The 27,680-nt window shown below is 35.9% G+C and overlaps 1 protein-coding gene across 4 annotated transcripts in view; it reads right to left on the bottom strand.

Moving 5' to 3' along the window:
• CHD1 (chromodomain helicase DNA binding protein 1) overlaps positions 1-27,680 on the bottom strand; it is a 56,148-nt gene that overhangs the window by 4,380 nt on the left and 24,088 nt on the right. For all 4 annotated transcript variants that reach the window (XM_052778751.1, XM_052778754.1, XM_052778752.1 and 1 more), the window contains exons 6-33: positions 26,889-27,038; positions 26,320-26,597; positions 24,609-24,834; positions 23,691-23,791; positions 23,261-23,439; positions 22,090-22,217; positions 21,298-21,514; positions 20,608-20,697; positions 19,543-19,733; positions 18,228-18,416; positions 17,749-17,911; positions 14,949-15,101; positions 14,385-14,456; positions 13,410-13,559; positions 12,663-12,811; positions 12,282-12,378; positions 12,101-12,196; positions 10,976-11,152; positions 10,619-10,779; positions 9,222-9,263; positions 8,365-8,495; positions 7,787-7,925; positions 6,888-7,038; positions 5,841-5,963; positions 5,386-5,523; positions 3,216-3,479; positions 2,647-2,787; positions 301-479 (exon numbers count right to left, since the gene is read on the bottom strand). In XM_052778751.1, the coding sequence (XP_052634711.1) occupies positions 301-479; positions 2,647-2,787; positions 3,216-3,479; positions 5,386-5,523; positions 5,841-5,963; positions 6,888-7,038; positions 7,787-7,925; positions 8,365-8,495; positions 9,222-9,263; positions 10,619-10,779; positions 10,976-11,152; positions 12,101-12,196; positions 12,282-12,378; positions 12,663-12,811; positions 13,410-13,559; positions 14,385-14,456; positions 14,949-15,101; positions 17,749-17,911; positions 18,228-18,416; positions 19,543-19,733; positions 20,608-20,697; positions 21,298-21,514; positions 22,090-22,217; positions 23,261-23,439; positions 23,691-23,791; positions 24,609-24,834; positions 26,320-26,597; positions 26,889-27,038 (4,275 nt within the window). The remainder of the gene's footprint in view (positions 1-300; positions 480-2,646; positions 2,788-3,215; positions 3,480-5,385; positions 5,524-5,840; positions 5,964-6,887; positions 7,039-7,786; positions 7,926-8,364; positions 8,496-9,221; positions 9,264-10,618; positions 10,780-10,975; positions 11,153-12,100; positions 12,197-12,281; positions 12,379-12,662; positions 12,812-13,409; positions 13,560-14,384; positions 14,457-14,948; positions 15,102-17,748; positions 17,912-18,227; positions 18,417-19,542; positions 19,734-20,607; positions 20,698-21,297; positions 21,515-22,089; positions 22,218-23,260; positions 23,440-23,690; positions 23,792-24,608; positions 24,835-26,319; positions 26,598-26,888; positions 27,039-27,680) is intronic.

The following is a 27,680-nucleotide window of genomic DNA, read 5'->3' as shown; positions in this document are numbered from 1 at the left end:
AAGGTAAGAATTCCTTTCCACTAAACACAGTCTAAGTAAAAAGTTATCTAGTGTTCGCTTTCAGTTGTAAGAAGTGAGATGACACCACCTACTGGAGAAAATGCATTGCTATATAGTACGAAAAAGTCAATCCATCAGAAGTCAGAACCATCTATAATCATCTTTTTATAAATTCCTATTTAAAACAGCAAAAGATATAAGAAAGGGAGAATAAGAAACAAGAGAATTTAAAACTATTCTGCTTAATAGAAGCGATTACAGATTGTCCTTTTTCAAGAAAAAATGTGGAGAATAACTTACTTTCTCCACTGTTTAATTTGTTCAGGATTTGTGTACTCCTTTAGACATTCAGTAATGTGATCCCCAATTTTGATTAGACACTGTCTAGTATGTTCCAGCTGCTCTCTTTCAGAAAGGCCCTTCTCTGGTCGATCCAGCTGTTTTAATGCTGCTTTGACAGGCCTCATTCTTTCTTTGCACTGTAAAATGGAAAAAAGGAATGTATTAATTAAAGGAAAAAAAGAATTCTAGAACGGGGGGGGGGATGGGGGGGGCAAGAGGGAGGGAGGGGGCGCGATGGGGGGAGAGGCAAAGACAGTATTGTTACAAGCCAAATGAAACAAGTTTTGCTCACATCTCTTAAAAATGTTTCACAGGCTTCCTTTAGAAAAAGTTGTATTTTAAACCCAGCTGGAAATTTACTGCTCTATGAAAGCATTGAATTGTATAAAATAACAGGTATCAAGGATATAAGGAAGCACTAATTTAATATAAGGGATTTTCTGAGGAAAAGGATTCATTACAACCGGGTTTTACAATCATAAACTTTCAGCACAAGCATATAGGACAAGACTTAGACTTTTTAGCACCTTGAAAGCTATATAAACTCAATGTCAAAATTAAATATGAGAGGGTTCAGTACATTTGAGATACTTTCTGCAACAGTTAAGCCTGGCATTCAGCAGAAGATCAACGTTGCTTCTCTTAGCAGTTTTTAAACCTCATTCCTATGGAGATACTAGCAGGATGTGCGCTATCTACAGTAAAGCTAGCCTGGGTATACCTGTATTAGTAACGACAGTGATGGCAACACAGATATGTGTCATATGTGCATTCTTGAATTTTCACACGCTGAATCACATGTTTTAATAATAAGTCCAGATAAAACTAGTTAGCATGATTTAAATTACAGACACTTGCTTAGGAACACCATCCAACCACAATGGCAGGGTAAACAGATGAAATGCATATTCTCCTTGTCACAAAGAGCCAAATTTGTTAAGCCTGAGCAACCCACAGTAGTGATTTCCATTTGAAAGTGTAGTTAAATATTCTAATTAGACAGCATCTGATCATGTCATAATGATAGAAAGTACATTCCAGAACAAAAAGCCTGGACAAAAAAAAAAAGTTTTTCTATACACAGACCCAACCTAGATTTACTCCCGGTAAGAACAAAAGGAAGTCTGTAAATAAAAAAAAAAAATTTTTAAAAAAAATTGTTTGTTTGTTTTTTAAAACCAAACAAATGTTTGGAATCGTATGAAATGGATTATCACCATTACCATGTAAGCATCTAGGTCAAGGAAACTGTTCCATTGCCAGATCATGCCACTAAGTAATTAAGGAGCTGCATTACATATAGCACTAGCCACAACTTAAAGTAGCCTTTAAAAGACAGCTTACATAGTGTACTGCTTAAATACAGAAGTGATCAGAAAAACATAACTGTACATGGATATTAAGTGATTTTCTGTCACTTAGCCACACAAACATATCCACCTGAATCACTCAAGGGTCATCCTGGAAATCACAGGTGAGTTACTTGATGTTTAGAATGAAACCATACATAGACCAGTCACTGCCATACTCAAGAGAATCTTACTTGCATGTCACAGCCAGCACCCACAACAGCCCCAATAAACCTGGCTGGCAGAAACAAATAACTGTCGAAATCTGAATGATGAAACACCCGCAGAGAGGAGCTGCTCAAAGTAACTCACTGTTACCTTTCCAGAGGCCCCAGCCAACCTACAAAACTTTACAGAAATTGTGTGTATGTACCTTTTTTCCTCTAATATTGATTCTGTTCTTAGTCAGAAGTAGTGATTAAACAAAATTCTTTTGGTATCAGAGACACTACTCCAGCAAGGTATTTCTAAGGGCTTTAGCATTTGTTCCTTCCTGTGTCTACTAATTTATAGAGTCTGCAATACTTCAGGAGGGAAGTGCTGAAACTTAAGTTTCTCATGCTATCTTACAAAGAAGAAAGACATATAAGGTAAGAAGAAGCCAGAGACTCCAACAACTGCATTGAAGTTCATTCATATCTGCTCTTTAAAAAGCAGAATACACAAGTTATTCTTGAGGATATATCTTTACAGTCTGTATTCTAAATCTATTCACCACACAGACCACTGGGTAAGTTTTCCTACTATCTTGCATAAATACAGTAAAGACAAAATAAAACTGCTAGAATGAAGACAAAAATTACTTTAGTACAGTGTCAATAACACTCATTGATTTGAGACTTCACTAGCAAAAGACCACTTGCGTTACTGTGCCCAGTAACACAATCAAGAACATCAGATATTGCCCTCATTTAGACTATCAAGCATAGACACTAACTTACAAAAAGGGACTTACCACACTAAAAGTCTTCTGATCCAGTTCTTCAGATTCTTCTGATATAGGAACTGGTTCACTAGTTGCAGTAATATGAACTGGAGTATCCAGCAATGGAATTTTTTTAGTTTTTTCTTTATTCTCAGATTTGATTTCATTTATCTAAGAACAAGATATAAATACTTTCAAGTAAACATTATTTTGGCTCTGGAATTATTCTATAATATATGACAATCCTCCTAACTACTGCATTCTCTTCAATAATAAGAATAAAAACTATGCTGAATATCAGCGACAGTACCATTTACTTTCTCTGTAGGATGGAAAAGGAAAATGGAAAAGGAATAAAAGAATTTCTTGCACACACTTGTACTTTCAGTCCAACTAAGATATGTATCATTGAAGACGTTATTTCCCATTTCAAATGCCTGTCCTCATGGTTTCAGGTAGTAAAAATAAAACTTAAATGTTGTAAAAGACTTCAAGGAAATGACAACTGATCAGATCCAAAATACCTTTTCATCTCAAAATCATTCACGTATACCTAGTGCCCTTTTCTAGTGCTACATAAGATAAATAAACCTAGTTACCTTCTCTTCCTTTACTTCTTTTTCTTTCTGTGTGGATTCTTTCACTTTGTTTTCTCTCTTTTCTTTAGTATCTTTTTCTTTTAATTCTTTCTTATCCTCTTTTTCTTTTTTCTCTCTTTTCAAATCCCTCTTATTTTCCTTTTCTTTTATCTCTCTTTTTTCTTCAGCTTCCTTCTTTATACCAATATCTGGCTCAGGCTTTTCTTCATTTTCTTTTTCTGCTTTAATTTTTTTATGTGGCTGTTTCATTGAAACAATCTCATCCTGCAATATGCAAGCATATATGTCACATCAAACTGTGTTCCTATCTATACAAGTTTCATAACTATCTGATTAAAACATACTTTATCTGTGCATTTTCTTCCTTTTGGACATAGATTTAATATGTATCAAATGAAACTGAATGCAGTTGTAAAGAAAGATGAGAACTACTCACTCACCTCCTTGATGTGACAAAGCAAGCACTGATTTAGCAGTGATAGTGGAGGTGAGAAATTATGTCCATTTAACTTAGAATTAACTTAGAATTCTGTCCCTCTAAAAGGTAGTTAGGTTCTGAAGAGCTAAAAACTATAAGGACGTAGGTCTCGCAAAATTGAGCTGATTGGTCAGGACACTCAAGTGATGGGAATGTTCGAAGACCTCTGTCTGTAACTTTTTACCAATCCCATATTAAACACTCACAGGAGAAGGTAACAGAGTCCCAACTTTCTCTTTTCCAGAGGTGTTTTTTGCTAGGCTTAAAAAAAAGTCTTAGCTATGGATTGTCTGATGGGAGCCCATGTAATTATTTGAGGGTGAACACAATACCACTCGTCTTTATAATATTCACTTACAAGGTTTGAGATGGAAACTCAAATCCTTCCAGACACAGAAAAATACTATAATAAGTAACAAAAGTATTATGTACAGGTGCAAGATGATAGGGGACAAAAGGGGACAGCATTCTAGGCACTTTCCCAAAACATAACAAGTCAATCAACTGACTGGCAGTGTTTTCTGTTTTGAGTAAGATGAAGTCTAACACTCATTTTTTAAGTAGTCTGAACACTTAATTTGCTTAATTTTAGGATTCAGTTGCCCATGTTAATTTACTGGGAGCTGTGACAACACTTACAGTTCTTAGTCTTACATTCCAGACAAATTACTGGATCTATAAACATAAGCCAGTCTACATTCAATTTTTTTTTTTTCTGTCTTTACATTTTATTCCTCATAGTACCATTTGAATACATACAGGAATGCTTTAGTTAAAAATAACTGGTTTTTATAGATCTATCGCAGTTCTTCTAAGGCTGACTCAGTTTTAACTATGTATTCGCATAAGTATTTTTTCCTCTAGAGTGAGTTGACAATTACAATGGTTTGTAATAGTTTAAAATGGCTATGCAAGACACTTCAATTTAGTTTATTTTAAACCAAGTAGGAAGTATTTTAATGATACATACAGATTTGCACTGATTTATTTCAACTACTTTCAAAGTCATAAAATCAGCTGTGACATGACCCTGAACTTCACCTAAATTTTTATCTCTAGTCGTTTCTGCTGTGTGATAAATGTTCGAAATAAAGAGACCCAACAAAAGTAGAGGCCTAAAGGAACACATCAGAAGTAAGAAAACACAACAAGGTTAAATAGTCAGTTAAATAGTCTTTTTGGATAATGAAAGCTATGACATATACAGGAGCTTTCACATGCAAGTCTTGAAATACCATTTATTCATGCTGATCATTCTAACTGAGCTTGATGTTTTCTTCCTGAGCCTGGATAAAAAACTTCACGTGAGAAATCACTATCAGTAGTTAGAACACATTAGACAGAAACTTTAGTTTATAATTGTGTGTTACGTTAGGCTTGCATTTCTAGCAGATACAATGCTAATGTCTTTAAAGAATGCTGAAACTGAGCAATGCCACTTGTAATTAGACCACAACATTTTTTTGTGATTTCATTTGGAAAACTACTCATAATTCCTCAGTTACTGGCTTATCATTAAATACATACAGTCTTCCATGTGCTTGTCCTGATGTACGCATCAACTGTAGTGGCCACAAGAAAAGGATGACATTCAGGTGCTTTGATTTTATTAAGTCAAGCAGAAGACAAAATAAAAACTGATATTAACAGGAAGAACTGAATAGCCATCTTTACCATATGAAAGATATTTACCTTGCTATCCTCATCATCATCTTCATCAGATTTTTCTGAGGGTTGTGGTGAAGAATCACTTTTTATTTCTTCTTTTATTTTTGCAGCCTTTATCACCTTATTCTTCTTAGTTCTTGTTTTCCTCCTCTTTGAATTGCCCTGAAGGCAAATTGGCCTCTTTAATATGTCAACTGACAAGCATCTTTGCACCACAGTTGCAAAAAAAAAGATTTGTTTTTACATCAAATAGAGGGTTCATTTTATTTTATTTATTGCCACTAATGACCACCACTTTTCTCAGAACTGGAGGCAGAGCACAGTGCAACAGTAGTTAGGCTCATGTAATATGAATAGCAATACAGAGTAATACTACACAAAGAAAAAGAACAGAACTAAATAAGAAAAAGAAAAGGATCAGCTGACATGCCCATAAGTGTATTGTTTTATCTCACTAATGAATGCCAAATTTTACTTACTGCACCAGCAAGCCTTTGTGCTTCCTTCCTTGCAAGGTCTTTATTCAGTAATTTAATGAGGTAGTCTGCACGGGTCTGTAACTGCTTTGCCTGGGGTTTCTTATCTGGATCATCAGGCAAAATCTGAGGAGAGTAATGGTAGTATCACAGCTATGAGTACATATTATCAAGTTTGAAAGATGCTAGCCTGGAGCACACAGAACAGAAAAAGCTGCATAAAAGGTAGAAAACAATCCACTTCAACTATACATAGCAAATACGCCAGCATGCTTGAAGCAATGGAGAATTTCTTAAATGTCTTCATTTCTCTCCAATCACGCAGCCAATGCAGAGTCTTGGCAATTACCTCAAAATTTAAAACAAATTCAAGAAATCAGCCACAGATTTCCATTTCCACTCTGATAGTTTATCTAAGAAATTCTGAGCTCCTGTAGCAGTCATCCTCAGAACTGCTGTCTCTGCCTCACTCACCTTCTAAATGCAGAACAGGGTATTGCAGATGCCAAAAATATAAAAAACCAGGCAAAATAATGGACAGCAGGAGTAGGAATCATTACTAAACTAATCTGGACACAACCCTGGCTCCTCAAATCCCAAACCTATAGGTTGTTGGTACTATCACAAAGTTTACTTCACTCCAGTCTTTCCCACAATACCTGTTGCTCACTATTGCTAAGGAGCTATTGCACTAATTCGAGTACAGCTATTCTCGTGTTGTGAGTACAAGACAGCTTCAGGTGAAGAACCTGGTGATTAAGTGGGTATGGGGAAACCAAATCAAATCTCTAGAAAAACCTCCCTTCCAAAAGATCAAGAACACAAAACGGACAAAACCAGAACACGTAGAGTAGAGAGGAAAAATTCAAATTACAGAGGTCCAATTACATGGAAATATGGCAACATAATTGACTGCAAGAAGGCATACTTCAGCCGAATACAGACCTTAAAATTTCAGTCATCATAAAATAAGCTCTCTCAGTAACTGTTCTTAGTTGCATTATTACCTAAACAAGAAGAGTCCTTGATGAAATGTTGTAGATGACATACCTTCTGTGTCAAACTGAGATCAGGATCCATTTTTATCATTTCCCAGCTGCCATAACCATATTCATAGATGCCTATTAACAAATTGGAGTCATCTTCCTTACCCCAATCTATATCAAAATGAGCAGCCTTGGTGTGGCATGGGATGACATATCTAGCAGAAAGAAATTAGAAAGACAAATAAGGGATTTTTACTTCTGAAGCAAGGGGGAAGGGAACATATTAAAAGTGATGTATCTAGATTTATTTTCTCTGCTGAGATGCTGGTATATTTAGAAAATTAATCCAAATGTTTATCTTTATATTTTCATAACATTTCCATAAAATATTTATTGGTATTAGCACTGAAACGTGTTTTAAAGCTGATCAAGACTAAAATATGAGGAACAGATATCTGTCTGTGGCCATGAGCTGCATCACAGAGTTGGCTAACCATGAATAAAAGCATAAGTCATCATCCAAGTGTAACTGCTAACTAAGTGGATGGTTTAGGGATTGTGATACACAGGGTGGCAAGGGAAAAAGTTCAGAGGGTAGAAACAACTGCTGTTGCGCTTTCACAGACACTGCCTTCCCCTCACACAGTGATAACATACAGCAGCTCCTCAGCAAGCCTCAATTCTAGCCCTGATTATTATTAGTAACTGAACACAGTCCCCAGTGAATATAATTGAGAAGCCAAAGATGGTACTGGCTTCTATGGCAAGGGAAGAGAGAATGAAGAACAGATGTGGAGCAGGTTACTGCTTACAGGAATAGAAGGACAATGCTGTCACAGTGTGCTTTGAGTCAAAGTTGTCTGAAAAAAAGTAATAAAACTTGAAAAATTATCTCCATTAATACTACCACCTTAAACCACCCCCCCCAAAACAAAAAAAACACACAAACCCAAAACCCAATACCTTTTTCTTTCTTCTGGATCTGAAGGAATGGATTTGTGCAATGGTGCCAACTCTTCTTCATGAGAGATGACTAGCTTTGCATTCACCTGCACTCCTGAGATTCGGAATGTTGGGCCTTTAACTTTCCCAAGTCTACCTCCTTAAAAATACGTGACAAAGCTGTTAAAATATTTGCCTTTATGATTATCATACAGAAAAATGTAAAGACAAGAAGTAAGACTGACGCTATAGGAGCAAATTTTCAATTATACCAAATGACCTTTTCTTAACCAGATGCTTGAATTAAGCTCCAGAACAAAAGGTATTCCAGATAATAACACATTACTTTTAAATTCCACAGTCAAGCAAAAACATACTGCATTCTCCAATGACAATTCATACACAGAAAAGGAAAAAAAAAAAGAAGTCATCTTACTATATCCCTTTTTTAAAATCAACCAGCATGCCAACATAAAAGTGTTTATATTTTCCCCCAACAAAACTGACAAAACTGTTTTCTGTTATGATCACAGCGCAAGAGTAATTCAGACTTCTTGACATTTTTTTATTGCTCCCCAAGCCCTCTGAACACACTGTACCTGCTCTTTCTTGTCCAGATGAATTGTCCTTTAAAGCTTTAATGCATCCATTATGTACAAGCTCTCCCAAACGTCTAAGATCTGTCTCTGATTTATCAACTAGCTCAGCATCTCTAGCTACAGCATCTAACCTGTAATAAAACAAATACACATTTGTATAGCTCTGAAACTTTACTGATTGTGAATGACTCCTTCAAACTTTGAAGCTGGAGAAATGATCATGTAAGTTATCAGTTACCTGCATTTGCTATGCTGTGTGCAATTTTGATCCAAGGGGAGGGGGGGGAAGTGATTCAGATATCAGAGGACAATACAAGAACTGTAAAGGACCCTAACCCTACAGTGTTAATTACTGTACATTTCTTTAAAAAAAAGAAAAAGGAATAATTTTATATATATGTTCATACATATATATAAAAATATAAAGATTTTTTTAAGGAAAATAAGGATGGAAAGTTTTTCTTAAAATACGGAATAATAAAGAAAGCTTAAAAATAAGAACTGACAATACGGAAAAGGCAAAACTAACTTTGACAGTCAAAGTGGATAAACTGATAGGCTTTCAACAGGCTATCAAACAAGACAACTGAATGATTATTACCAATGAAGATTAAACAAGACAGCAGGTAAAGTATAAGGAGAGTAAGCAGTGCTGCAAACTGAGGTATGTTGTGTGGGTGTTCATGCACATACCACACATGAAGAAGGGTAAGATATTATGCTAAAGTCATGTTATATTCAAGGCAAAAGACTAGACACTGCATTTTCTCTTCAGCCTAAGGTTTCTTGTTATATTGTTCTAATTTTTACAAAAACAAGGTTAAGTTGCTACACAAATAATAATCAAACAAGTTTACCTTTCAAGAGGGCCACCAAATTTCTTGTAACTCTTGATAAACCTAGTAACAGAAAATAATTTTGCCATTTAAACGTATGCTTAACTAACTAAATTGGTTTTAAAATTGTATTACTACAATAATTAATCTTAGTATAATGCTATATGGACAATGGGGAAAAAAAAAAAAGTTGAGAGAGTAGGGCAGCTTAGTATATCCAGATAACACAGAGTTTTATTGGTTTAAGAACTGATGTAAAGAAAACAATAGAAGGTACAATTTATTTTAGAAATTGCTTTATTAATTTCACAAGACAGAAGATTTAGCAGCTGGATGTGTCTAATCATAAAAGTTTAATGTGGATTTACAGTAAATAGAGATTTCAGGCATTAAGTTATGCCTTATATAGTAAAAGGAGCAATCTGCAGCAGCTGATTTGAGATTTTGGAAAATATGACATGAAAGATACTCTCTGTAGGAATGTGTAAGTGATGGAAAGAAACTGGAGTTACCCAAGATAGGAAGGAAATGAAATAAAAATAAAATAAATAAAAATAATTCTAAGAAAAAAGAAAGAAAATTTCCTCAACAATCAAGGCCTCAAATTGCTAGTGCAAGCACAAGAATTGCCTTGAAAAAAGAACCAATTCACTGTGTTGTTAGATGAAATGGAAAGGCAAAAAGGATCTTTAAAGTTATTTCTCTAACCAAAAATATTTTGAAAGCTTTACAACGTCTCAGAGAAACATGCATACTTCAATTTCAGAAGCAAAAGTAGTATTTCACAAACCCAAAAAGGTAAACCGCAACAATTCCTCCTCCTTCTAACCAAAAAAATATTTTAGCACCAAATATTGAAGGGACCTGCTGTACAAGATTCAAATAGGATTTCATATTTTTTTAGTTTAAAAAAGCATGATACAACATTAATTGAATTACAGTGTCAAGAAGTTTAAAAAGAAAACAAAATCCACTCAAATTTTTGTAGCTGTCACCAAAAGGATTTACATATTCTTTCAGCACCGTAGTTCTTAGATAAATGATGAGAAGCAGATTATTTCACTTGTAAATTAAAAGAAAAGCTCACCCATAGTAACAACTGGTTTTTAAAATTAGTGTCTTCATGGGTTGCAGGAATTGACAAATTTAAAACAATCAAGAGTATTTTTCAAACCTAACTTTATCCCTCATTAAAATGAGTTCAAATTCTTGCCATGACAGTTCATTATGTCAGCACAACAAAGTACACAAGGTAAAATATTAAATGCCTAGAACAAAAGAATTTTCAAAGAAATTCAGGAAAAACAGACTGCCTTCTATACTTTCAAGCTCTTTAATAATAATAATAATAATAATAATAATAATAATAATAATAATTTTCTTGTCCCTTTAAATATGCATGTCCCCCCATATCTTACCGCCTGATCTCTGCATCACTAAATCCTTTAATATTTTCTCGAGGAATAGTTCGTGGTCTTCCACGTTTTTTAGGCCGTTTTCTTTCTGAGATGGAGTCACTATCGGATCCAGAGTATCTTCTGCTCCTACTGCGTCTCCCTTCACTTCCATTAAAGCTGATCTGGAATTTCAGAATAGGTAGTTCAAAGCTACGTGATTAACAACCATAAATATAGTTTTACCTAGCCTGTCAAAAATATGTATTCAGAAAAGGAAAAAAAAACAAACTTAAAAACCAAAACCCAACAACAACCCCCAACAAAGGAACTAAACCAACAGCAATATAAAAGTACAAGTCAGTCAGAACCAAGAGACACCTGTTTTGCACAGTTTCTCATCCTTGGAAGCATGTATATTTCTTCAAGTTCTTTTTGTCTTTCCTCCTCTTCTATTCTTCGCCGCTGGACTTCTGGAATGATTTCTTCCCAATTTCTTGAATTTCTTTCTGGTTCCAACTCAATATCATCTTCATCCATATTGGAAAAGTTGGCCACCTTGTATATCAGAATATACATATTTTCATCAAATCAATACACGACTTTTTGAAAAAGACTGAGCAACTAATATTTTAGGAAAACAAAGTTCTAAAGTACATATTTTATGTATTTTTATATATGCTATTCTTTTAGAATATATATAAAATTTATACATACAAAATGCTTCATGGAAGACTGTCCCTAATGAAAGTATTTTTATTAATTTATGAAACAGACAGACTCCATGCAGCATGGGCTAAGATGAGAAAAGATGAGAATCTTTTAAAAGAAAAAGCTGACTAATACAGTTACATAATGAAACACCTTCCTGATAGCTGTATGATTGTTGTTTCACTTCCTTCAAAATAGGGCTAACAACATTTGAATACCTGAGTTAATGTGAACCTATAGTAATATAAAACTCACCAAACTTTAATACACTGTAGAAATCAATGTTGCAAATGAACGATCAGCAGGAGACCTATTTAATAATATGCTGGTCTAAACAAATACATCATGCTCTGCATTTTTTTTTGCACCCAGATTATAATATGTTTAACTGATAACACTTAAAATACCTGGAATTCAACTTTACTTCAGGGTTAAAGCTGTTTCTAGAAGTGATTAACTAAAAAATGAAAACTTCGTATTTTGCATTCAACAATACACAGCTGTTTAACAAAGGCAATAAATAAAACACAAAACTACCGAGAATTCTAATCATTAATACATTCATAAATATCTCTTATTTTATTAGCAAAATACATCATGTATTTTTAAATGTTTTTACTGACGGTAGATATTCTGTACATGTGAAAAGACATTTTATTAGAAAGAGATACAGAATTCACTTACTGAGGCATCTATTTCATAAGAAGGAAGAGGCAGATAGCTACACAGAAGAAAAACAGTACCATTTATAATGGAAAGTGTAATTATGGCAGGAGAGAAGGAACAGAGCAATACCTTGAACTGTGAAAGCAACTCATCTCCCACAGTTAGTGGACCTGGCTCATTTTCCCGAGTTTCAGCCCTCTTCAAGATTTCATCTATATCCATTTCCTAAAAAAGAAGTTTCTCTTTACAACGAAATAATTCACACATATTTTCAGTTGTTTTACCTATCTAGCTCAGTAACACTACTTACCTGGGGCTCCTGTTCTTCCCCTTCAGGTTCTTTAAAAAGTTCCTCAGCACCAAACTTCAAAATTGCTGATAACTCCTCCTTATTAAAAGGTGTTGAGCTGAAATAAAGGATGTTTCAGGAAAAACATTTTAGGTTAGTAACTTGAAAAAGTTCTCTATGATCATGAGTCAATTAAGGTTTTTACTGTTAAATAAAAACCTGTATTTAAAAAAAAAAAAATACATATTTCATATGCAAATAAAAATCTACAAAGACAATATACTTTGCATCTTTACTTACTTAATCTTATTTTGCCTTTCATTAACCAAGTGAGATAACTTACATTTTTACCTGTCAAATATACTCAAGGGTAAACTGGTATGGAAATAAACACAAATATACCTTGAAGGAGTAGAGCCTGTATGTAGTACGGTTTTCCCTGTAGTGTCCATTCTCTGAATTACCAAATGATCTAACACCATCTTTTTCTTGGCTCTTTCAAGAATATCTTCTTCTACTGATCCTTTTGTGACTAGCCGATAGATATTAACCTATGAATATTTTTAAAAAAGTAAGCAACAACAAGGAGAAATCTCAGTCTTCACTACATATGTTCTGAATTTATTGACTGTTTTCAAATATGAAATACTAGTTCAATCATATTTCCACAGTCTTTACATAAGTGTTTTAAGAAACCAGAGAAATAAACTCTTAGAACTGTCTTTTTTGAACTTCAGTGATTTGGCACAAGCGTTGCCACAGGCAAAACTATCCTATGTCCAATTATTACTGTATGTCTTCTGCAAGAAAGAAACCTGAAGAGAACTAAGAAATACATAAGCAAGGGGAATGTGCCTGATGTAGCAGTTATTTTCTAGAATGACATGATGCCAAACAATGTGGGGACAGGCAAGCCCACAACTCTTCTCCCTCTCCCATCCATATACCACAGCTGCCATATTATCCTTCCATATAGGGAGATTTTAAAAAAAGACAGTTAAATAAGCATTACTAACATTTTTAGACATACACAGCAAATATTAGTTATTCTCAAAAATACATGAAGACTGAATGGTGCAGACAGAGAGTGGACAAGCTACTGCATGGAACCCTCCTTCACGTTTCGAGCTTAAAGCTGAATGTGCATACCTGTTTCTTCTGTCCAATCCTATGCGCTCTAGCCTGTGCTTGCAGATCATTCTGTGGATTCCAGTCAGAATCAAATATAACTACAGTGTCAGCAGATGCCAAGTTGATACCTAATCCTCCAGCTCTAGTAGACAGTAAAAAGCAGAAGTCCTGAAATCATAAAATAAGAAATAGTTTTATATACAACAGCTGTAATATTCTTAAAGGAATCAAGATGACACTTGTTTATGCAGTCTATGGTGCAGACTACAAAAGCATATATTACCAATTCCATAACTGTTCTATAGTTAAAGCTTCTTTAAGTATAAAGCAAACACTGATACCAGTATTTTTATAAATAGTTACTGACTTCTCAACAGTTTAAAGGAAGCAGCATCCTAAAAGATGATCAACAATCAAAAAATCCCAACCAAAGACTGGCCAAAAAGTACAAAACCCCTACTGTTAAAGCCTTGTATGTTACAAAGGCCCTCTCCCACACTCCCTACCCCAAACCCTGGAAAACAAAGCAGCCATGCCAGAGCAGGGAAGACACTTGAGCCTACAGGTTCAATGCTGTTAAACATATTCATGAACAATATGAAAACATGATAAGCAACAAGGTGAAAAAGCCAGTAGAAGATAAAGAATTATTCATTCAGAGACAACCATGAAGGACTGCAGAAGGAGCTTGCGATATGCAATAAAACAACATATGAAATACAAGATAAAGTAAAACAGGTTAAAAAAAAAAAAAAATCCCAATTTTCAGTACAGTTACAGGAAATAGCAAACCATTACACTCAGGAATGAATCCTGAGAATTTCCATGTAGCCCTTAGCTCAGTAATGGCCAAAAAACCATACAGAACATTCTGAATTTTTGCGAAAGAAATAAAAAATAAAACTCACTTTTCAGCCTTCATTTTTTGTGCAATGTTTTTTTATATTTCTTGGGAACAAATAAAACAGATTCCTTAGGAAAAAGATACCATACCTCTGATCCTTCTGCATTAAAATGATCCAGTGCTTGTTTCCTCAATTCCCCTTTTATGGATCCATCAAGTCTCTAAAGAGATTGAATACTGTAGTTAAAAAATAATTCTTATACTATATTCAAAATCAGAGCAACTTGAATTCTCAACTGCCAAAACTGTTATGTGAAGGAAAAAAAAGTAATGCAACACTTCACATAATTTTTTAATTCATCTGTTTCATTTCAAAATACTGGTTAGCATATAGCAATTGCCAGTCTTTCTAGAAAAAGAACACATTTTCTTGTATCTTTTCTTAAGCAAAGTGGTGCAGATCACATAATCACAAACCAGCTGATATTGGAAGGGACCTCCGGCTATCGTCTTGTCTAACCCCGCTACTCAGGCAGCGACAGCTAAAACAGGTTGCCCAAGGTCATGCCCAGGTGGCTTTTGAATGTCACAGAGGATGGAGATTCCATAACCTCTGGACAACTTGGCTCCGTCACCCTCAGAGTAAAGAAGAGATTTTTTTTTTTTTTTTACATTCAAGATCAAAGCTTCTTGGCTACTACCAAGCTTCTCACCTGAAAGGGAAACTGACGATACTTCAGATATTCTGCTAGGATGTCCAGCATCCTCACCATCTGTGAGAAAATCAGAACTCTGTTGCCACGTTCTCGCAGACGAATCAGTAGCTTGTCAAGAAGGATTAGTTTCCCGCTGCTACGTATTAAATGCTACAAAAACCAAGAAACACACATTACAAAATAAATTCATCTCAACACTAATACACACTGCAGTTGGTTAGACATTCATTTGAGGTTTGTTTTTCTCTCTATTGCTGTGGAAGGAAAAAGGAAAAAAAGGTAAATTCTGACATTCCTTCAGAATTTTATAGTTTAAAATGTGCATACAATGTATAGTCTCCTAGACCTAAAAAAAACCCCAAAACCCCACCAAATTCATGTGACCATAAGACAACATTGCTATATAAATTTACTAGCATGCAGCATTAACTGAACATGAAAGTTTACTCTGTGTTTAGCTGATTCTAACTGAAATCAACAGCATTACTAACTCACATATTTTTAAAAGAAATGCATTGTTCAGTTCCCTCTCTTCAAATCACATCTTAACATCTCATCAAAACATGAAGTAAATATATGGGCTTAAAAATTTAAGCAGTTATGATGTAAGCACAAATTCTTTTCTGCCAAATAAAAAATAAAATTTGGTAACCAATAAAATATAAGACTGAGAAAAAACTATCTTGGTACTACTCTCTCTTCACTTCCCATCTTTTGAAAAGATGCTGCTTAATCCTTTTAAGTATTTTTAAACAAAGCCCATCAATCAAGTTTCTCAGGCAAGATAAAGTGAAAGGAATCTCATTTGTGGTGCCTAACATTGTAACCCACCTAAAGCCTGTTAAACCTTCTCAGCTCCCTTGGGACTAACTAGAAGAGAAACTCCTGCAAATGTGAAACTTAATGTTGAAAATGTTAGGCCTCTTTAGGTGAAGATACTTGGGATAGAATTTTGGGGAGTGCTAAGTTTTCAGTTAGGTGCTTTTATTCTTTAAGCCAGAAAGGAGGAGAATATTTTTCACTGCACAAACTAGTAGCTTTGGAAAGGTATTTAAATTATCAACTTGAAAGCTTACAGGAAAAAATCATCTTTAGAAACATTTATGTTGGTATAAACTGCACCACCACCAACAGTCATCTTATCTGTTGCTGTGCTTCTCAGCAGTTTTGGTACAAATATTAGTTGACCTTAAAAAAAAAAAAAAAAAAAACCAACAGACCATCTTTAGTAGTGATAATTGTTTTCAGCTTTGGATGCGTGTTACTTTCATTTCCTTTCACTTTGGTTGTTTGCAGGCATACAGAGAACAGTATCTGATTATAAAAAAAGGCTTAAAAACATTCTGCAGATCACTTTCTCCTATCACATAGATTGCTGGTGTACCACTGCCAGTCACATGCTTTTCCACTCTGTATTGAGTTTGCATGGCAAGGTTTTGGTAGTGGGGGGGGCTACAGGAGTGGCTTCTGTGAGAAGCTGCTGGAAGCTTCCTCTATGTCTGACAGACCCAATGCCATCTGGCTACAAGACAGACCCACCACTGGCCAAGGCCGAGCCTGTCAGCAACGCAAAGTTGCTGTGGAACAGAAATGGCAGCTGGAGAGAGGAGTGAGAACATGTGAGAGAAACAACTCTGCAGACACCAAGGTCAGTGAAGGGGGAGGGGGAGGAGGTGCTCCAGGTGCCGGAGCAGAGATTCCCCTGCAGCCCATGGGGAAGGCCATGGCAAGGCAGGCTGTCCCCCTGCAGCCCATGGAGGTCCACGGTGGAGCAGATATCCAGAGCAGGTGGATGCCCGAAGGAGGCTGTGACCCCGTGGGAAGCCCACACTGGAGCAGGCTCCTTGGCAGGACCTGTGGCCTATGGAAAGAGAGGCGCCCACGCTGGGGCAGGTTTGCTGGCAGGACCTGTGACCCTGCGAGGGACCCAGGCTGGAGCAGTTTGTGAAGAACTGCAGCCCATGGGAAGGACTCACATTGGCGAAGTTCCTGGAGAACTGTCTCCCATGGGAGGGACCCCACACTGGAGGAGGGGAAAAGTGAGGAGTCCTTCCCCCTGAGGAGGAAGGAGCAGCAGAGACAATGTGTGATGAACTGACCGCAACCCCGATTCCCCATCCCCTTTGTGCCGCTGTGGGGCAGGAGGTAGAGAAATTGGGAGTAAGCTGTGCCCGGGAAGAAGGGAGCGGTGGGGGAAGGCGTTTTAAGATTTGGGTTTATTTCTCATTACCCTACTCTGGTTTGTTTGTCAATAAATCAAGTTAAATTTTCCGTAAGTCAAGTCTGTTTTGCCCATGATGGTAACTGCTGAGTGATCTCTCCCTGTCCTTATCTGGACCCATGAGCCTTTTGTTATATTCTCTCTCCCCTGCCCAGCTGAGGAGGGGGAGTGATAGAGCGGCTTTGGTGGGCACCTGGCATCCAGCCAGGGTCAACCCACCACACACTCACATTACATTTACCTGCTTAGCTGCTTTATTTTATTTGGGTTTAAAACAGATCTCAAGTTTATTTTGTGTGAAAATACACAGCCTGTTTCAAACCATTTCCTTTTTACTTTGATTGTAATTAAAATTGGGAATATTTTATTTAGTCACTTATCTGTCAATTATTCAGTCCCACTTAAGAAACAAAAAACAATTCACTGACTTGTAAAACCCAGGATGCACATTTTCCAGAGAACTTGTTTTTTCTTAATATACTTCAATAAGCTGTCAGAGGACTACAAAATTGTGTGAATATTACAGATGTAAAATAGAACTTTTTTTTTTTCCCCTTAATTAAAAAGTGACATTACCTGTAAGGCCTCCTGCTTATTATAGAATTCATTATCATCTGGTGGTTTAATGAGGTAGCAATGGTTACAACACTTCTTGAGTTCCATCATGATGTTCAAAAAGCCTGAGGTACTGCCTTTTGAACCTTTACTGAGGGCTTTGTAATTCCTGGTTAAAATCCACCTATAACATAAGATGTACAATGTAAGTAATTTCTAACCGTATGTGGAAGCAAGACAGATGTAAGCTCGCAAAATATAAACAAGCTAAAGAAAAAAAGCAGCTCCCAAAAGAATGTACAAACACGCCAAATAAAAGAAGCTACATGAATAGACATTAGACCAGTGTAATTCTTGAGCCCTTGCTTGCTAGAATTTTACTGTTGTGAAACCCTAGAAACCTCAAGTTCAAATTGCATTATAAAAATCTATTATACTGCAGTAAATTTCATGTGGACATATCACTAAACCAGCACAATTTAAAAAGTGTTGTTATTTACTTGTAATATTGCTTCTGCAATGCACTCATTTCCATCCTCAGAATTTGTTCAACTTTAGCAGGTAAAGACTTTTCTACATCTTTTTTAACTCTTCTCAGCAGAAATGGTTCAAGTTCTTTGTGAAGACTTGCATAACCATACTCTCTCCCTTTGCCATGTTCCTCTTCAAAATCCTCCCAGGAGGAAAACCTTCAACATAATAAAGAATAAACGCAAAATAATGACATACTGTGAATGACTGAAGATGCAAAATTCAAGAAGAGAACACAAACATAGAACATGTATAAATATACCACAAGAGCACACACACATTTCAATTTCTTCCCCACTCCCTTCTGTTTAACTTATCCAATTTCTGAATTTTCATCTCACATGAAATTCCAAATACTTTGCCTGTAAATAGAAGAACGGAATTTTTCCAAACACATTTACAGAATGGAAACTACTGAATTTTAACTTCTCCAGTGGAGACCCAACATTTTTCTTTTTCTGCAAGGATACTCACCGAGATGGTTCCAGAAATTCCGTTATTACATTTATCAAAAGCAGCATGAAAAAACAGCTGCATGGCTGGAGGGTGTGCAAAAGAACAAGAGGCTACCTAAAGTACGTTTTGCAGCTTGTATAGCTTGTATAGCTGAAGCGTAACTATCCTCTGTGCTAACAGACTAGGAGAACACACTTTATGATCAAATGAAGCATGGGTACTACACCATAGTGGCTTTCTTGTAAGGTTCTGAAGAAGTCATGACAATCCATAGCTCAAACTAAATGGAACTATGGTGCCTGGCATTTACAAGATGTCTGACAACAACATATGGTCTCACACATGAGCTCTAACTTGTCTTAGGTATAAAGCAGAGGTCAGTACAAAATAAGGTCAATACGCTAAGCTTACTGTATGCAAACCGTATGGGAAAACCAGGTATCTGACTGAACTACAGGATATTGGGCATCTTGGTACAAATTTATTTTCATTCATAGAAATAACACAGAAAAGATTCCATTCTATTTCCCTAGAGTAAATCTATACAGTTTTCTTCTTAGCCTAAGAAGCCTTTTTTCCAGGTTCTGACCCATACATCAATCCGTCATTTTTGTGGACTGCTAAAATGGAAAAAGGTGACAACTGCTACCAGTATTACTTATCAGGAGCAGCATGAAAAAAATATACGCATCTACTTTATACAGAATATTTAAATGATCTTTCAGTACGATTCTCTACTTCTATTGATTCTCAAATCACTACACTACTTCACAGTAACAAATTTGACAAAAAAAATGTTAAGAAGAATCACATAAAACACTTCCTTACTTTTCTGGCATGATGAAGTGCAACAAAGACCAAAGCTCTTTGAGGGAGTTTTGCAGAGGGGTTCCAGTGATAAGAAGACGATGGTTAGACTTAAAGTCTATTAAAGTCTTGTACAGAAGAGAGTCGTCATTTTTTAAACGATGAGCTTCGTCAACTCCTATGAATGCCCAATTCAGACCACCAAGGAACGACTTAAAGAAATGGAGGGGGGGGAATATTATACAAATAAACACGTTGCGTAATTTTGCACATTGTATAATCAAGCAATAAACACCATCACTTCTTGGTTTATTTCAATGAAATATGGACAGCTATATGTTTTTAGTACTCATTATGGCTTTTACATTTGCCAGATTCAATGAAAGGCTGTGCAAGCATCCCAAGAAAGTATAAATTAAGTTTAAAAGGAAAAAAAAAAAGGCCGAAAGTCTGACCTACATTAATTTTTACATGACAAAAAAAAAAAAATCACTATTGACCTCTTCTTCCCAGCATGTATAAACACACAAAGTAAAAATGTTCTGCTTCTTGACTATCTATAAATTTCCATATACTGTTAGAAGAATTAACAGTAACTCAGTGTGCTACCACTATGAATACAGTATTAATACATGTACACATACTACTATATACACAATAACAAAGAAAAACTACATGGGATTTCAGAGTTCCGTATCACATTTGGGGCTAGGGGTTGGGTTCTTTTTCAGTTCCTTGATGGTAGTTTGCAAACAAGTAGAACTCTTTTAAGATGCAAAGAGACTATTACAGTAATGAGAATCCCAAGCAAACTGGATAAAAAGAAGTGTTACCCACTTAACGAAATGCAAAAAGGCTGAAAGCCTCACCACACATACAGAAAATCTAGAAGTGCTTAAAAAACAAAAACCCAAACCAACACACACACACATGAACCCCCAAAACCCAAACCACGCACTGTCATACTTCCAAAACAAAAGCTATCACACTCTCCATAAATTTAATGGGCCAAAACCCAAATACATGCAAGTCTAAAGAGAGTTCTACACCGGAAAAATTATTTTTATCTCCCTGAAGTGTGATTACCTTATCCTTCAGCAAAATTTCGTATGTTGTTAGAAGTATGTTAAATTTTAATCGTTTGGTCTGTGGATGCATCCATTCATGAGTTCTTATCTACAAAAAGAATCAAGAGAAAAAAAGGTCTTGTTGACTGGGGTAAATTTAAGTACTGCAGCAATGTAAATGTTTAAATGACATACAATAATATGATCACAAACCAGAAGCAAAACATATTAACATACACAAGACTCAACTTCAAACCTAAGCACTCCAAAAATATTTTGTTTAAAGTCTAAAGAGACAGCAAAGAATTTCTACAACACATTTTTTACTTTAATGGATACGATTACTAACATTCAGAAAACACATTAATAAGACAAACCAATAACATTTCAGGAAATAAATTAAAATCATGACTGGCTTGCCTACATATTTATTTTCGCTGTATCCACCTAAATAATCATATTGCAGATGATAATTTGTTCTCAAATGCAAAAATAAATTTTTAATCCTATTCACTATTAAGCAGGAAGGAAATCTTTCCCACACATTTATATCAGATCAAAACCTAAGCTTTCAATTTGCATCTTAAACACATAGTGGTTTAGTATTTGCTCAGTCCTAACCAAAATATAGGAGATTAGCAGAGGATAAGAATATGAATTGAGTCTTATTTATCTACAAGCCTTTCCAATGATAAAGAGAAATACTCACCATATTTCTGCTAGTTATATCTCCTAAGTAAACTACAGCATTCATCTGAGGAGCCCAAGTTTGAATCTCTCTTTGCCAAGAAGTCAAGGTAGAAAGTGGCACAACCAGCAAGAAAGGCCCATACAATTGATGTTCATGAAACAGGTAGTTCAGAAAAGAAATTGTTTGTATTGTTTTACCCAGACCCATTTCATCTGCCAGAATACAGCTATTCCCTCTAAAAAAAAAAAACAAACAATTAGGGGTGGTATAGAGAAGGGGAGGGATTAGACAAGAAGAAATTATTATCTTTTGAGCATAAAAACCATTCATACAAGTTTAAGATTTTGCAACTATACATCTTGAAGAAGTTTATTTCCTTTTTCCATAAAAGGAATTTCCAACTCCTCCCCACCACTTAATACTTTAATTAAATTAATAAAGTTAACAAAAAATTTTGCAAATATTCCTCATAGGTCTAATTTTCAAAGTATAACACTAATGTTGACATTTCAGAAGAGTTTGCTTTGGGTTTTCTGATTTTACTGTTTTAGGTTTGTTTGCTTTTTAAAAATATGACTTACCCCCCCAGGAAATTAAAAGTAAAGCAACAACAGAGCTTAGCTGTTTTTGAGAACAGACGTGGAATAAGTTTTGGTACTACTTAGAATAAAACGACTCCCCTCAGACTTCTACTTTGAGCTTACTGTATGAAACCCTCCACCTTCAAAAAAAATACAGAAAAATTGATTTCAAAGTTTTACAAATGCTTACAGTTTACAAACAGAAATGCTCATTTCAGACTATACTTACTTGCACCATGAGTGAGCAAGCCAATTCAATCCATTTAACTGATAATCTCTTAACTCTAAACTTTCATGTCCTCCAATGTAAGATGGTTGCTTCTTTAGTGCAACAAACCTTGGCCTCTGTTTCAGAACCTGTCAAAAGCAAATTGATCATAAGTTCTACTACCAACTGAAGTTACCAAAATGTCTTCCTATAGAAAAGATAGCAGTAGGGATCTACTACATCACTAAGTCTAATTTTCATCCATTGACAAAAACTAGGCTATATAAAAACACCAAGCATTTTGCAAGTTGAAATTGTTTTGATTGCTAATCTAAATTTCAAAATGGGAGTGACATTAACTCACCCAATGTTTACTTTTAAAATAAACTTCAAAACTAAACAAGCCCCCAAAGCTACTATTAGTAGTGTTATTTTCCACATGTATTACTATATATCATTATATATGTATATATATATATATATATAATGTTCTGAACAACCTTCAAAAAATATTTCATAATATGTATATCTTATCTCTGGATTCATAGAAGATTTTCACATTTTTACAGTCACAACTGATGTGGTGGCTTGAACCAGGCTGGCAGCTAAGTTGCCACCCAGTTGCTTACTCACTCCCCACCCCAGCAGGACAAAGGAGTTAATTGAAAGGGCAAAAGTGAGAAAAACATGTAGGTCAAAATAAAGAGTTTACTGGGTGAAGGAATAAAACCCAACCAACCAAACCAAAAACCCACAACCAAAAAAAAACCCCACAAGTGACAAAGGGAGTCGCACATTAACTCACCAGCAGACTGATGACCAGCAAGTCTCCAAGCAACAGTCACCTTCAAATGCCCTGCTCATCCCACCCAGTTTTATTGCTCAGCATGACATTAAATGGCATGGAATACCTCTTTTGTCAGTTGGGGTCAGCTGTACTGGCTATGCTCCCTCCCAGGCCCTTGCCCATCCACAGCCTGCTCATGGTGGGGAGTGCACAGCAAGAAACAGAGAAGGCCTTGACACTGTGCAAGCACCATTCAACAACAGCCAAAACACTGATGTCTTATAAACACTATTTAGGTCACAAATCTAAAACACCAGTCATACAGGCTGCTATGAAGAAAATTAACTCCATCCCAGTCAGACCCAGTACAACAGATTATAAATCCATTGCAAATTACATACTCACCTTGCAGTCCTTAAACGGAGTGGTCTTGGATTGATTTCTGCTAAAGTACTCATCAATGCGTGCCTGAAACTTCTTGGCAATGAGAGCACCATCTTCCCAGCTACATTCTGAATAAGGCAGACCCTGCCATTTACAATAATAGTCTGGATAACCAGCCGCTGATTTCTGATTTGAATGAGCTGAAGAAATGCACCAGAGATACCTAATCAGCATTTTACTTATCTTATGAACACATTAATTTTAGGTAATAAGAAAACATAAGCTAGCTTCATAGCACAGACAGTATGACAACTTTTTTCTTTACCTGAAGTTTTGGACTAAAAAGTTAGTGATACTGATATTCTAAATTTCTTAGCTACAAATGCAACATATAAGCAGTGAACATACAGAATTCTCCACACTGTTTTCTGTCCGCAAGTTTGTAACATACCAATTATTCTTTCCACTATCTGATATTGTTTATGTAGATCATCTGTAAGCTCCTGCTGGCAGTTGTAATATTCCACATCTTCTGGAGAAGCATTTTTCAGCCTGTAATGGGAATTAATTTACAACACTTGTTACACTATACAGTTCTAAAACTAAGAAAATTTGGCAACTCTAAAGCTCTGAATGTAAGCATCACAGGAATGTTGCTTAGAGAGCTTCTTTGAAAGGACAACTTAGAAATTCCTACTACAAAATTGTTGCATCTGGCCTAGGTGGCTCATGATTAATAACTGAGAATGCTTACCAAAAGACACAACTACTACAGCTCCAGGTGGTACTAGTCATGCAGTTAATTCAGAATACCTATTCTCAACAATAAATAGTGTACTTCACAGGGTATTTTCACGGAACAGTATTCAGGGTGGCTCACTCTGTAAGAATCCATCTTATGATTAAGTTGCTAATAATCCCACTAGTATTCATTGATTATATTAAACATACTAATAAAACTGAACACCAAAAAGGTGACTTCAAAATGTATGGATTTCTTCAGGTTTTTGTTCTCAGGCTTGAACCTGAGGTTTGAGCCAAGAAAACTGAATTCTTCAAAGTAATCTGAAATGGCTAATACACGAAGAAAACATTAATCTCTGAAGCGATTCTGGAAGAACTCTGATCAAAGTGTAACAACAAAATTAGTAAAAGGTACAATTTAACACACACGCACACTAAAACCAGGTTCAGAAGATCATGTCACAGCAACATGTTAAGAAGGCTTCAACTTCTAAGGCTTTTGTCTTCCTTGTTGCATAGACACTTGAAATTATGCCCTCAAGAAGAGGTAACAGGTCTCAAACACAATAGAACATCTACCTTATTTTGTAACAAGTATTGTGGAAGGCTACATAAAAATATTCACCATCGTTTTGTTTCCTGATCCTTTTTCTTATAGTTGTCCAGTTTCTTCATTCCTTTAACATTTTGTTGCTTCAGTGTTTCCTCAGTTTCCCAAGTGTTATGGATGTGTGACCAACCTTTCCATTTAATAAGATACTGTATTTCTCCTGCCTCCTTTGACTTTTCAAACCCAGCGTTTGGGTCACCATCTGCCTCAACTGCATAGATGGTGGTTGCAGCACCTGTGGCTGTGAAAGAAACCGCATCATAAGCCTTAATTAAGTATGCATGATTGTAAGTTAACCAGTAATGCTTTTAGATGTGCCTATATTTGACTAGTATCTACAGCTCTCATATCTTTACTCTTATTTGAACAATTACAGCATAGATATGTTCACACATGCACAAGTAGTCAAAAGAATCAAAAAAGCAACAAAACTTCTGTACCTAACCTACAATAGCTTATCTTTCCCATGAGAATTTTCTTTGCATTCCTAGTTTTTAAAGTGATCACCAGGGAATGCTCCACTAATGCTGCTTCTTGTCTTCTATTATATTACTCTCATCCCTGAGTGTACAAAAGACATCTGACATTATGCTTGGTCAGCCTTGAGACACCAATGACCTACTAAGGATACTATAAATCTATTTCTTCCTAAACGTGTTTTACTACTTTTTCTGGGAAAATTTTTAATTAAATACAGTCTGTATCACAGCTGAAGCACAATACAGCACGAAACAGACTCTTTCAGTGAGGACAGACATGTAAGGAAATGAGCAAGCTGCAGGGGCCACATAAAGCCACAGACAGTGGCAACAGCAAAAGACAGCACAAGCAACAACATCATCTGGGCAGGAAGAATGTAAGAAGCTTTGACCACAGAAGTTAACACTATGCCTTGGAGCAGGATATGCAAGAATTTGGGACAGCATGGGAGAAGAAAGTTGAGAGGAAGAATGAATCAAAGTTCTCACATGGGTCAGAAACTTCAGAGATTGGGTATGACTAATGGAGAAAGGTAGGTAACTCTGAAGTGCGAGGGGCCCAGGGTTTGGGGGTTTTTTTGGTGTGTGTTTGTTTTTATAATTAGAATCCTAATTTGCGAACTCAAAACACATAAGCAGAACTGCTAGACAACGCATCCCATTATAGCTAGAAATATGGCATGCCTACCACTATTCACAAAATACTTTTAAGAGTTCACATGCAAGTGCACCACTGAATTTTAGATGCATTTTGTGGTCATTCCACACACTGCACTGTATTGAGACAATTTGTACAGCAATAACTGAAATCATAACCTCAGTGGTTCAGCCTTGCAAACACCATCTTTCAGGGTTCATCTTACTACTCAGTTCTCCTATCTAGTCCACTTTCTCCACTCCACCGAATATAATTTATACTGATCAAATATCACTAAACTGTACAAACAGTGATGTAACACTATGGTATGCATTTATGCAATATGGAGCTATCTTCCACTTAATTTTTATGTTCTACTTAGGTATGCAATTCTTCTACATTTTACTGTGCAACACTTAGAAGGGATTTTAAAAAGGAACATCCTTATGAAAGACAGAAGAGGATGACTTTTTGGTAACTTTAAAATTATTGCTGTTTATAAACCTCACAGGTGACCTACAGCTGAGAACATTTGCTGAAGTTGCACCACAATGCACTCCAGGATCTTAAGAACATGGGATAGAAAAAAAAAACAAAACCCCAGACATACCTCCTTTTCGGCCAACTCGACTATCCATGAACTTCTCTATAGTTTCAAATTCATCTTCTTCAGTTTGTGGGACATCTTCTCCACAAACTTCCAGCAAATCATCAGAATCCGTCTTGGTTTCTTCAGCTTCTTTGTAACTAATGTTGACTGTTGCCTGGCGACGAGATCCTCTCTTATCATAATCATCATCATCCTCCTCTTCCTCTTCATCATCATCTGATGAATCAAGTTGCCTCTTTTTCAGTCCTGCACTCTTTTTCCCACTTTTTGGCTTAATTCTTGAAGACATGACACAACAATGATGTTTCAACAGGAACAACTATAAATCTTCTGTACTGCTTTCTGAATACATGTATTTCATCAATGCTCAGTTACTCCACTTTCAGTTACAGCAGATAGGAAAAGGTATTCACTAGAAAGCATTAGTATATTAACATCTCATGTAGCTTTAAATAAACTTCATTTTTCTTTAATAAACATTAACGTTCTCATTTGCATGTACAATGGTAGTAAATACTCAGCTGCTTATTAGAAATAGTACCAGAGTATCCAAATGCGTGACTACTTACCTGCTTGGAGGTTTCCGGCTTTTGACCTTGTTTTTTGGGTCATAGTCAGATTCACTCTCTTCACAACTGCTTTTCTCCCTATCTTCCTCTGATTCAGAATCGGAACCAGTTCCTGATACTGACCCTGATCCCGACATTTGCCAGTCTTCACTGTACATATTGAATGACAAAAGAGTAATTTACATTGTTGTTTTTGTTTTGTTTTTTTTTAAATCAGGTATTCATCCACAGGGTATCTGCTGTAATGTCAACATTCTTCAGAGAAATAAAAATCTCATAACAGTTATTGCAGCTGATGAGACAGAAAATTGTCATCAATGAATAATAGAAAAGTAAAAATGCCCAATAGCTTCAAAGGGAGTTGGATTAAGTTTTCTGTTACCAAGAGGTAGATTTAAAATCCAAAATAAAACAAAAATCTGGATTTCTATATAAATTTCAGCATGAAGAAGTAAGTCAACATGACATCAAGAAAACAAAGCACTTAACAAGTCTAACTGGAAAGATACATATTTATCAGAACTTACACGTGATCAAATCATAAAGCCCTGTCATGTTATACTCTGAAGAGTCCCGTATTGTCTAATGCCTATGGTCCCTGTGGCCCATGTGAAGAACCAGCAACTTTGGCACAGGAATCAAAAAACAGAGGCAGATCTGAGAAACACCCAGAAAAACTTGGACTGCAGTAACCTGTGAGTGGCACTGACTCCCAAAAGCTCCCACTGAGCTCCTAAATCAGTGCTTCACAACCAGGCAAGATGCTATGAGTAAGACACTTGTGACTGAGCA

Source organism: Harpia harpyja, chromosome Z (genome assembly GCF_026419915.1).
Source record: "Harpia harpyja isolate bHarHar1 chromosome Z, bHarHar1 primary haplotype, whole genome shotgun sequence".
NCBI lineage: Eukaryota > Metazoa > Chordata > Aves > Accipitriformes > Accipitridae > Harpia > Harpia harpyja.
This window is presented reverse-complemented; position numbering and strand designations above follow the sequence as displayed.